The sequence below is a fragment of the Nicotiana attenuata genome, unplaced genomic scaffold (genome assembly GCF_001879085.1).
Source record: "Nicotiana attenuata strain UT unplaced genomic scaffold, NIATTr2, whole genome shotgun sequence".
NCBI classification, from domain to species: Eukaryota; Viridiplantae; Streptophyta; class Magnoliopsida; order Solanales; family Solanaceae; genus Nicotiana; species Nicotiana attenuata.
Genome location: NW_017670418.1, coordinates 214,082 through 226,193, shown reverse-complemented (window position 1 = coordinate 226,193; position 12,112 = coordinate 214,082). Strand labels below are relative to the sequence as shown.

Sequence of the window (12,112 nt, the reverse complement as noted above, 5' to 3'; positions counted from 1 at the left end):
CCACCCCCCCTTTTTCCACTCCTGATATGGGACGTTGTACATCTCTAACATTCAAGATGTTACTTAAACCACCTTTTCTTAGCCTTAATGCAGAAAAACAAGGTCATTGAACTAGGGACAAGATAGTTGTAGGCACGGCACATTCTCGCATCAAGAAGCAGCACCCCAGTATTACATACACAGATACACAGAGAAAATAAAGAGATGTAAGGATGGAAAAAAGATGAGCACGCAAAGGGTTCATTTGGAACCTGTTTTTACCATAAAGAGTGCAGAATGTCATACCTGGAGTGAATTGGCAAGAGCACATAAGGGCAAGCGTTCATTGAATGCCTCTTCATTAGGTTTGAGCAAAGCTAGCAAAGTCTCCTTTAAAGGCTTCAACAGATCAGGATGACTAGAAGCCAAAGGACCCAGAAAAGAACAGGCTACCCTCAGTGCCCGAGTATGATTCCCGGAGCCAACCAACTTCAAAAATTCAACCTGACCAGAGGGATTATTAGAATGCTCTAATCAATACAACACTGTGTGTGACATTTAGTGTCCCAAGCAAAAGTTTAACTTCCATACCTGCTTAAGCTGAAAAAGTAGGGCAGGATTCTGCATGAAAAAGTTCGGGTCCATCTCATTAATCTCCTCAACTACCTCCACTGCCATTCCACTGCTGGCTAATTCCTGCAAGCCCAGCACAAGCTCATACTTTTCCTCTTCATTCTTCATCATATTCGGGAAGCATGATTTTGGAGAAACCTGTAACGAAAGGTGTTAACAATGTTTACTTTGAACACTGTTCTCCAGCCTTTTTTTAAATTATTTGGATGTTAAGTTTTACGTTGAACCATTACAACCAAAATACATGCCTGCTGATCTTTCAACACAATCGTGCCGGCAACTGAGCTGCTGGCGTTAAGTTCTTCTCTGCTCCTTTCATTGGTGGGTCCTGACAAAAATTCTTCTTTTTCATGTCTCCCCCTCCATCTTTTCCGTTTGTTTGTCTCGCCAACTCTAAGACATTTATTTTTCTGCAGAACTTTTTCAAACTGAGGATTCCAACTGGTACTGCAATCCCCATGGCTTGTCTCGCTAGGATAACGCTCTTCAGTATCAGTACTTTCAATTCCAACCAAGTTGGTATTACTTTCAGGTGATCCCTCCATGATAACTTGAGTAGCAGAGGTACCACTGCCAGAAAGTTTAGTGTTTCCATACCCAACTTCTGTTGAACAGTTATTTGATAAATGTTCACACTCTGATTGATCATTGCTGATATTTCCAGAATCAAGTTGCATCCCTGGTAATGGAAAACGTTACAAAAGCCAGTTCTGAGGTACATATTAGCAAACTGATGTAAGAATGGAAAGTAAAGTTGACCAGAAACTTACCAGGAGAATCTACCACACTGAACTCGATGAAACCCCTATAGACACAATACTCATGAACAAGCTCATCAAACATAGGGTCATCCAATCTTATCCGGCATAACTCATTCTGCAACAGAAAAGTACAGGCACAATCTCACCAATAAGCATTATTTGACCTCAAAGATGTAAGATTAACAAGCTCGGTCTACCTCATCAGCAGATCACAGAATATCTGGAACACTACCAAAAATAGAAAAACAACTCAACAAGAAAGAAAAAGGGTGATGAAATCGTTCCCAGTCCTATCCCCAGTTTCTTTTTTTACTGAGAAAAGCGACGGGAAGCTACAAGGAAAGAATTACATAGTGACTTTCCATTTAGTGGAAAGCAAATGAATTATCGCCGAAGCAAAATGAATCATAAGGCCCATATGTATGGGTTGTAGCTTTAGGCAACAATGTGTGAGAGATCATCAGGCCATTGGAAGCTGAAGAAGCAGTAAAGAATAAGTGAATTCCATTATGATAATGGTGCACAAATCCCAATTTTAGAGCAATGACATCCACACGTAGATGATAAGATGATCACACAGACCTCCAGATATATATGTCTGACATGGTGAGCAGATAATTCCAATAACAGCTTCATTTCGAGAAACGAAAAAAACCCTTAAAGATTAGGGCCATAATCAACTATGTCCTCAGCTTCACCACTCATTACAAGATTTGGAATAAATGAATGCCAAAGGTGGTGCTGTACGAGGGCGTCACTGGACTTATATTAAAAACTAACACAGTTTAAAGTTCTTTGTAGTAATCTAGATATTAAATAGCAAATAATTCAGCATACCAACCTGAAATGCTTGATATAAGTCACCCTTGGCAAATCTCAAGCTATCAATAGCCCCTTGCCTTGTAATCTCTACTGCATGAGCAAGAGCTTGTATGTCCACCTAATTTCATAAAGTATTGATGTGACATAATGCCTAAAACATTAGAAGAATTTCTACAGACCAGTCTCCCGAAAGGAAAAAAAAAAAGAGGATGACATGGAAGTTTAAAATTTTACATATGATGCAAATTATATTAAGTACCAAATTCCACTTCAAAGTAATAAAAAATTACAGCTATTATTACGCCTCAACCCGAAACTAGTTGCCATTCGCAAAATGGATCTTTTAATATCCACGCCACTCCAATTGGACACGTTTTACTCTAATACCCACTAATTTGTCTTTTAAGACAACCTAGGGGCACTAGGGATTTTCTACATTCTCTAAGATCTTTGAAAAATAAATAAAACAAAATAATCAAAAGAATTACTACATAAATTATACCAATTACAAACCACATTCCTCTTCAAGTTCAATAACCAAAACAATTATCAGAATAGTAACAGAGTAGCTAAGATTGATAACCTCATCAAATGGAGGTGCTTCATAGAAACTCTCAAGTGGTGTTGCAGGAGGGTCACGATCCTCAAGAAGTAATCTCTGCGTAAGATCAGATATAGGTGATGGGACTCCCTGGCGAAAGCAAAATAACTTGTGTATGCTGCAAAATGATTGTGAAGTTAAATAAGAATAGAAAGAGGACTTGGATCTCTGATGAAAAAATTATAAAATGTCACCATTTCCTTGGATTTGGAATGTGCATCTAAGCACATCCTAGATAATCTCAAAATTGTACGAACCTTATCAAGTACCTCAACGACATTGCAAAAAGAGGATCATATGCACATAAATGAGCCCTTAAAACAGATGAAAGCAGTCCAGCAATGTCAATTCTCCTCTTTGGGGACCACTGGGATAGTGAAGCGCAAAATCATCAGTGATTTTTACTAAAAGGAGACATTCAGCTTCTTAAAACCCACAATAAATCTCAATAAATCAGTAGGACATCTAATTGCTGCCAGATGAACATATATGGAAGTCTAATCTCAGGCCAAAGAAATAACTCTTACCTCATTCGCCACCGGAGAATTCTTATCATCTTCATCATAAACCAAGGCAAGAAGAATATGCTTAAATTCCTCATATGCTTCCTTAAGATAAAAAAGTTGAACATCCATTAAAACTATAGTGTAAACACAGAGAACCATTTCAAATGATGAACCTGAGGATAGCACGCGAGCCACTATCATCTAGCATAACTTTTATCTACTGAAAGAAACACCAGAAATGAGCTTGTCAAATCAAATATTTCTCTACGTGTTGCAATAACATAACTTATTATCTAATTGACTAACATAAACAATGTTTTCATTATAAGAAAGAAAATAGTGATGTTGACGGATCCAAGAGGTATTCACGAGTGTCAATGTTGATAGCGGAATTAAAAAGAATATGCAGGGGACCTACTGGATATGCATCCAACGCACAAGGTGCCAGTGACTCTCGGAGGCAATTAATGGCAGATTCTCGGTCCTCTGCAGTTCGTTTCCTCAAAAGTTCAATAAACCTCTGCAGAAAAAATATGAAGACGACTTTGACGGATCATCAAGTATTGGTCTAAATAGCGTGGAGAGACAAAGCATGGGGAGACAACTTTGACTTAATTTACAAACGAGTTTGCATGGACAGAGAAGTAACGCGTATCACTGAAAATCCTCATAAAACAACTGAAAAGCTAAGATTTCTTCAGAAAGTCTTTTCAGATTTATAACATCCAACATTTATCATCCAGTGATCAACCTTTCTGTGAACTCGATAGCTGCTGTAATAAGGTGAAAAAGAAAATAATAGGAGAACACCAAGTGACTATTGGTGTAAAGCGTAATTAAAGCAGGAACTTTAGTGAAGAAAGGCACCGGTAAAGGATTATATGTGTGTGTGTTATAAGAAATATGACAAATGAATATAAACAATTATACCAACAAGAGTCGGAAATCCAAATTAAAGGAAATATGAAGCTGAAATATTTTCATCAAGTTTAACAACCATTTTGATCTTTGACTCAGATGCAAAATTTCAGTTTTAAGTTTCTAATCCAGAATCATGACTAATTTTATCATGCTAAAGTTTATATCTTGAATATTCACTACTATAACCATCTACCATATTGCTTTAACAATTAAAACATCTCTTTGCCAGCCATATTTATTGAGTGCTACTTCAGAAATTGTATCAATTGATTTTGAATCCTCGCTAACTAAACCGAATTGATGGAGGACGAGAAATTATAGCACTAGTAAGTAAAAAGCAGAGAGACTTAATTCACTGTACTTCAAAATTTAAGCCTGGGAAACAAACAGAGACTAAATAAATTGTTACCTGCTTCTGTAAGCAGAAGAGAAGACGATGATCATCGAGAAGAGAAGGCGCGTGAGCACGCAAGAGATCGATAGCGGTATCAATGTCACCACACTCCACTGACCGTCTGATCTGCCGAATAAGTAATCGTGACTGATAAGACGAAGACGAAGATGACGATGACGAAGGACAAGTAGGAGGAGAAAGGGAGTCTTCGATTAGGTTTTCGGATTTAACGAAATCGATAATTAGAGAGTCGAGCGCCTCCCAATTCACCGGTAGAGAATCCATGGCTGAATGGAGTTTACTGTTCTAGAGAAGTGGTAAGATCAAATGGAAAGGTAATTTATAGGTTTGATGATATAGCTTTGGGCAGATGGGCCTGACGTTGGAAAACCAATAAATTAGTGAAGCCCGTCCGTTTCTCGGGGCATTTCCATATATACCCATTTTTGGGTCAGTATGGAATTTATACCCGTATTGCATAAAACTTTGTAAAGTGTACTCGTTCGGATCAGAAACATTCAATTTCTTCCGTGTAACTTCAAAAATCAAATCCGAAGTTTTTTTATCTTTGAATTGCAGTACAACTTTAGATTCAAGTTCTTCTATCTTTCAATTGTAATTTCAAAAATTCGAATCTTAAGTAGTTCAAATTTTCAGTAAAACTTCATATTCAAAATCTAAAATCTTAAGTAGTTCAATTTTTCAATACAACTTTAGATTCAAAATCTGAAACATAAACTAATTCTTCGAATTTCAACAATCCAACACATATTTCAACACACAAATCTATTTCAATGAGCTCAAATTTGAAACATAATTTTCAAATATCATAAAGAACAAATTTCAATCATCAAATTGTTAAAACAACAATAAATTTAATAAACCCATTTTGCAATTATGTATCTGAAATTACTAAAAAATTAGGTATCAGTTAAACTTTTTTTTTTTAAAAGTGAGTACAGATTCAATCGGTAGCGCAAAACTGGCCCTACATGAAAATTTTACCTGTTTCTCAACATAGGCGGCGACAAAGCCCAGTATTATCCAATAAGCTCACTTTATTCTGTTTATCTGATTATATTAGTTTCCTATTACAAATTTATTTCTAGTTTTATGACCTTGATTTTTTTTTAACATATTTGTTTTTACACATAAATTTTTTATCTTTTACACATAAGAGATTTAAAAAGGATACTTTCTTAATTTGAACATTATAAATGGCCATGAAGGCTCATCTCTTCCTGTAAAAGTGTTCTTTTAGATGTTATGTTAATAATAGTTTTATTAATATTTAATTATTGTTATAAAACAATAAATAAAGAAGAAGAGTATTGGAAAGAAAAGTAGAGAGAGAATTCTTATTGATATTGGATCAATTACAATGGAATAGAACCCTCTATTTATAGGGAGAGGGTAACTTAGCCATCAAGCAATGAAACCTAGAATCTCTCTAAATATAGACATTCACCATAAATACAATTCTATTCATAACACTCCCCCTTGAATGTCTATTCAACAGATAATGTGCCTCGTTAAAACTTAACTAAAATAAAACCCAGTGGGAAAAAAATTTAATGAAAAAGAGTACACATATCTAACAATAGGCCTTTTGGTTGCCTCGTTAAAAACATTGCAAGGAAAACCCAGTGGGACAAAACCTTGTAAGGGAAAAAGAGTGCAACGCGCATTAACTCCCCCTGATGAGAGCATCAATTCACATCCTTAAGCATTTGCATTTTAATCTTGTGCACCATCTTCAAAAGATCTTTGGTAGAGATTTGATGAACAAATCAGCCATATTAACTTGAATGAATATATTGCACCTTGAAATTATCATTCTTGATAAAGATGAATTGTCTTCATATGATCTTGTTGGAATCGTCAGTTCAATATCTTCATATAGAGGTGAAAACTCTTGCTATCATATTATCATGCATATAGTTATAGCAAGATATATTTGTGCACAAATTGCACTGAGGATGTAGTACTTCATGTGTCACGACCCGGATTCCCACCCTCGGGGGTCGTGATGGCGCCTACTAGTACGAGCTAGGCAAGCCAATTAATTTTACAATTTACCCTCTCTGTTTTTATTTTATATTCATTAGCAATTTTAATAATAATAATAATAATAACATTTAAACAGCGGAATTTAACATAAGCGGAAGAAAGAAGCCATAAGCTAACTGAACACGAATATCTAATACAACTGTTTGAACCTCGACTACCCAGAACTGGTGTCACAGTATCACAGACGGTCTAAAAATACTACAAATAAAGGTCTGAAAGAAATAAATACAATACTGTCTCTGAAAATACATGAAAGAAACAGGAATAGTAGATGGAAGGAGACGCCAAGGCCTACGGACGCCTGTAGGACTACCTCGGGTCGCCTGATGAACAAGAATCAGAAATCCCACTGCGGTCCAAAGTCTACAACACTGGGGTCTGCACAAAAAGAGTGCAGAGTATAGTATCAGCACAACCGACCCCATGTGCTGGTAAGTGTCTAGCCTAACCTCGGCGAAGTAGTGACGAGGCTAGGACCAGACTACCAAATAAACCTGTGCAGTTGTATAATATACAGCGGAAAGTAAAGAACGAAATTAAAGCTGGGAGGGGAAACATGCTTCGCGGAATAACAGATGAAACAGAATCTCAAGAGAATTATCAGGAAACCAAAATTTAACTTCTAACAAGGATAAGGAAAGCAAAGGCAGATTTCACTCTCGTTTCACATCTTGTTGCAGACGTGCAACCCGATCCCATTTCTCATATCTTGTGGTAGGCGTACCACCCGCTCCCATTTCATTATATCTCGTGGTAGGCGTACCACCCAATCCTATTTCATTATATCTCGTGGTAGGCATACCACCCGATCCCATTTTATTATATCTCGTGGTAGGCGTACCACCCGATCCCATTTCATTATATCTTGTGGTAGGCGTACCACCCGATCCCATTTACAAGACAACACAAAATCACAAGGAATCCCGGCAAGGGAACAAAGCAATATAATAACTTCCCGACAAGGGAACAACAATATCAAGACAAACATCCCAGCAAGGGAGAATCAGCTATAACCAATCCTAACTCAACTCCTACTCAGCTCAGTACCAACACTCAATCATAAATAAAATCCACGAAAATAAACTAAATCTTTGCTCAATATCGAGAGTCATCAATTATAACATCCGTAGTAACATTTAAAAACACAACAACCATCAATTCAAGACTCACGGTCATGCTCGACACCAACGTATAGATACTCGTCACCATGCCTATACGTCGTACTCACAAGAAGCAATTAGCAAATAGGACACAACTCCCAATCCCTCAAGCTAAGGTTAGACCGGACACTTACCTCAAACTTCCACGGCCAACTCAATCCTCAAATACCGCCTTTCCTTTCGAATTTGTCTCCAACACAATCGTATCTATACATAATCGACTTGATAACATCAATAAATGCTAAACAATCCAATTCCAATGCTTAATTATAGCTTTTTAATCATTCTTCCCAAAAACCCAAAAATTGACCCCGGGCCCACTTGGTCGAAACACGAGGTTCGGACCAAAATCCAATCACCCATTTACCCACGAACCCGAATATATAATTCATTCCAAAATTTGACCTCAAAACGAGGTCTAAATCATAAATATATAAAAAGCCCTAACTCTACCCAAGTCCCTAATTTTCTACCCTTAATCACATGTTTTAGGCCTAGAAATCTAGTGGGTGTTGATAAAAATGGAAGAAACAAGTTAAAGATTACTTACCCAAGAGATTATGGTAAGGAAATGCTTCAAAAATCGCCTAAGAGCTTTGGAGAAGAAGAGGTTTATGCAATTTTACGAAAATCCCGTAAGTGTTTTGTTTTGGTCTTTTAAAGTTCGCGATGGGTTAGGCTTGATAAGCCTTCGCGTTCGCGGAATAAGGCTCGCGTTCGCAAAGTAGAAACTCCTCGAGCCTCGCGTTCGCGTTCAAGGTATCGCGTTCGCGTAGGGTAATTGCCCCACCCCCTGCCCAGGCCTGATGGCCTTCGCGTTCGCGTGGCAAGGACCGCGTTCGCGAAGGGATAACCCCCCAATGCCTCGCCTTCGCGACCTGTGCTACACGTTCGCGTAGAAGGAATTTCCTTCATCGAAATTTAATGCATCGCGTTCGCGAGGGTTCTCCCGCGAACGCGAAGAAGGAAACATCAGGAACCCAACAGCTGAAAACCTGCAATTTTTCTTAAGTCAAAAACCTCCCGAAACACATCTGAAACATACCCGAGCCCTCGGGGCTCCTAACCAAACATACGTACTAACTCAATAACATCATATGAACTTATCCGTGAGATCAAATCGCCAAACTAACCTCAATAACAACGAATTAAACCTCAAAATCAATGAAATATTTCAAAACTTCTTAAACCTCAACTTTTTGCAAATTAGGTCCGAGTCACGTCAAATGACATGCGTTTTCATCAAATTTCACAGGATCGTCTTAAATCATATATAAGACCTGTACCGGGCGCCGGAACCAAAATACGGGCCCGATACAATCATGTTCTAATCAAATTTCATTTCAAATTCCTTTAAACAATTTCAGAAAATAATTTTCTTCAAAAATTTATTTCTCGGGCTTGGGACCTCGGAATTCGATTGCAGGCATACGCCCAAGTCCTATATTTTCCTACGGACCCTCCGGGACAGTCAAATCACGGGTCCGAGTCCGTTTACCCAAAACGTTGACCGAAGTCAACTTAAATGCATTTTAAGTCAAATTTTTTAATATTTCACAGATTTTTCACATAACAGCTTTCCGGCTACACGCCCGGACTGTGCACGTAAATCGAGGTGAAGATAAAAGAGGATTTTAAGGCCTCGGAACACAGAACTAAATTTAAAAACAAGTGATGACCTTTTGGGTCATCACATTCTCCACCTCTAAAACAACCGTTCGTCCTCGAACAGACAGAAGAAGGAAGTACCTGAGTCGGGGAAAAGATGGGGATAACGGCTCCGCATATCGGACTCGGACTCCCAGGTCGATGCCTCAGGAGGCTGACCTCTCCACTGAACACGAATAGAAGGAAAACTCTTCGATCTCAACTGACGAACCTGCCGGCCTAGAATAGCTACCGGCTCCTCCTCATAAAACAAGTCCTTGTCCAACTGGACAGTGCTGAAATCTAACACGTGGGAGGGATCGCCGTGATACCTCCGAAGCATGGACACATGAAACACTGGATGCACGGCTGATAAGCTCGGCGGCAATGCAAGTCTATAATCCACCTCTCCTACTCGATCAAGAATCTCAAACAGGCCAATGAACCTAGGGCTAAGCTTGCCCTTCTTCCCAAATCTCATCACGCCCTTCATAGGCGACACTCGAAGCAATACCCGCTCACCGACCATGAAAGCCACATCTCGAACCTTGCGGTCGGCATAACTCTTTTGCCTGGACTGAGCTGAACGAAGCCTATCCTGAATGATCCTGACCTTATTCAAGGCATCCTGAACCAGATCCGTACCCAACAACCGAGCCTCTCCCGGCTCAAACCATCCAACCGGAGACCGACACCGCCTACCATATAAAGCCTCATAAGGAGCCATCTGGATGCTCGACTGGTAGCTGTTGTTGTAGGCAAACTCCGCTAAAGGAAAAAACTGATCCCACGAGCCTCCAAAGTCAATAACACAAGCTCGGAGCATATCCTCCAAGATATGAATAGTCCGCTCGGACTGCCCGTCCGTCTGGGGATGAAAGGCTGTGCTCAACTCAACCCGTGTGCCCAACTCTCGCTGAACTGCTCTCCAGAAATGCGAGGTAAACTGCGTACCTCGGTCCGATATGATAGACACGGGCACACCATGAAGGCGAACAATCTCCCGGATGTAGATCTCAGCTAACCTCTCAGAAGAATAGGAGACTGCCACAGGAATGAAATGCGCTGACTTGGTCAGCCTATCAACAATGACCCATACTGCGTCAAACTTCTTCCGAGTCTGCGGAGTCCAGTAACGAAGTCCATAGTGATCCGCTCCCACTTCCACTCGGGAAGCTCAATCCTCTGAAATGAACCTCCGGGCCTCTGATGCTCGTACTTGACCTGCTGACAATTCAAACATCGAGCCACATGTGCAATGATATCCTTCTTCATTCTCCGCCACCAATAATGCTGCCGCAAATCCTGATACATCTTCGCGGCGCCCGGATGAATAGAGTACCGGGAGCTATGAGCCTCCTCTAAAATTAACTCTCGAAGACCATACACATTAGGTACACAAACCCGACCCTGCAATCTCAAAACTCCATCATCACCTATGGTAACCTGCTTGGCACCTCCATGCTACACCGTGTCTCTAAGGACACACAAATGCGGATCATCAAACTGCCGAACTCGGATACGCTCCAATAATGAAGAACGAGCAACTGTGCAAGCTAACACACGGCTGGGCTCAGAAACATCCAGCCTCACGAACTGATTGGCCAAAGCCTAAACATCCAAAGCAAGCGGTCTCTCACCGACCGGAATATAAGCTAAACTGCCCATACTAGCTGACTTCCTACTCAAGGCATCGGCCACCACATTGGCCTTTCCCGGATGATATAAAATGGTGATATCATAGTCTTTCAACAACTCCAACCACCTCCTCTGCCTCAAATTCAACTCCTTTTGCTTGAACAAATACTGCAGACTCTTGTGATCCGTGAATACCTCACATGCCACGCCATACAGATAATGCCTCCAAATCTTCAATGCGTGAACTATGGCTGCCAACTCCAAATCATGAACCGGATAGTTCTTCTCATGAATCTTCAACTGCCGCGAAGCATAGGCAATGACCTTGCCATCCTACATCAACACTGCACCAAGTCCAATACGAGAAGCATTGCAATAAACTGTATAAGGCCCTGAACCTGTGGGCGAAACCAACACCGGTGTCGTAGTCATAGCTGTCTTGAGCTTCTGAAAGCTCGCCTCACACTCGTCCGACCATCTGAACTGGGCACCCTTCTGGGTCAACCTGGTCGTCGGGGCTGCAATAGATGAAAACCCCTCCACGAACCGACGATAATAGCCTGCCAATCCCAAGAAACTCCAAATCTCTGTAGCTGATGATGGTCTAGGCCAGTTCTTGACTGCCTCAATCTTCTTCGGATCAACCTGAATACCCTCTGCTGATACAACATGACCCAGAAATGCAACTGAACTCAACCAGAACTCACACTTTGAGAACATAGCATATAACTGACTATCCCTCAGAGTCTGAAGAACCACTCTAAGGTGCTGCTCGTGCTCCTCTTGGCTGCGAGAATATATCAATATATCATCAATGAAGACTATCATGAATGAATCCAAATAAGGCCTGAACAGTCGGTTCATCAAATCCATAAAAGCTGCTAGGGCATTTGTCAACCCGAATGACATAACCAAGAACTCATAATGCCCGTACCGAGTGCGGAAAGCTGTCTTAGGGACATCGGATGCCCTAATCCTCA

The 12,112-nt window shown here is 40.2% G+C and overlaps 1 protein-coding gene across 1 annotated transcript in view; it reads right to left on the bottom strand.

Annotated features, from left to right (window-relative positions):
* The window catches only part of LOC109239151, an 11,331-nt gene extending 6,372 nt beyond the window's left edge, over positions 1-4,959 (bottom strand). Inside the window, exons 1-10 of the mRNA XM_019405673.1 lie at positions 4,633-4,959; positions 3,721-3,822; positions 3,324-3,404; positions 3,054-3,163; positions 2,779-2,914; positions 2,215-2,313; positions 1,383-1,488; positions 861-1,291; positions 571-750; positions 286-483 (exon numbers count right to left, since the gene is read on the bottom strand). Coding sequence (XP_019261218.1) covers positions 286-483; positions 571-750; positions 861-1,291; positions 1,383-1,488; positions 2,215-2,313; positions 2,779-2,914; positions 3,054-3,163; positions 3,324-3,404; positions 3,721-3,822; positions 4,633-4,902 — 1,713 coding nt within the window. The 5' untranslated portion in view covers positions 4,903-4,959. The remainder of the gene's footprint in view (positions 1-285; positions 484-570; positions 751-860; positions 1,292-1,382; positions 1,489-2,214; positions 2,314-2,778; positions 2,915-3,053; positions 3,164-3,323; positions 3,405-3,720; positions 3,823-4,632) is intronic.
* Between the last annotated feature and the right edge of the window lie 7,153 nt (positions 4,960-12,112).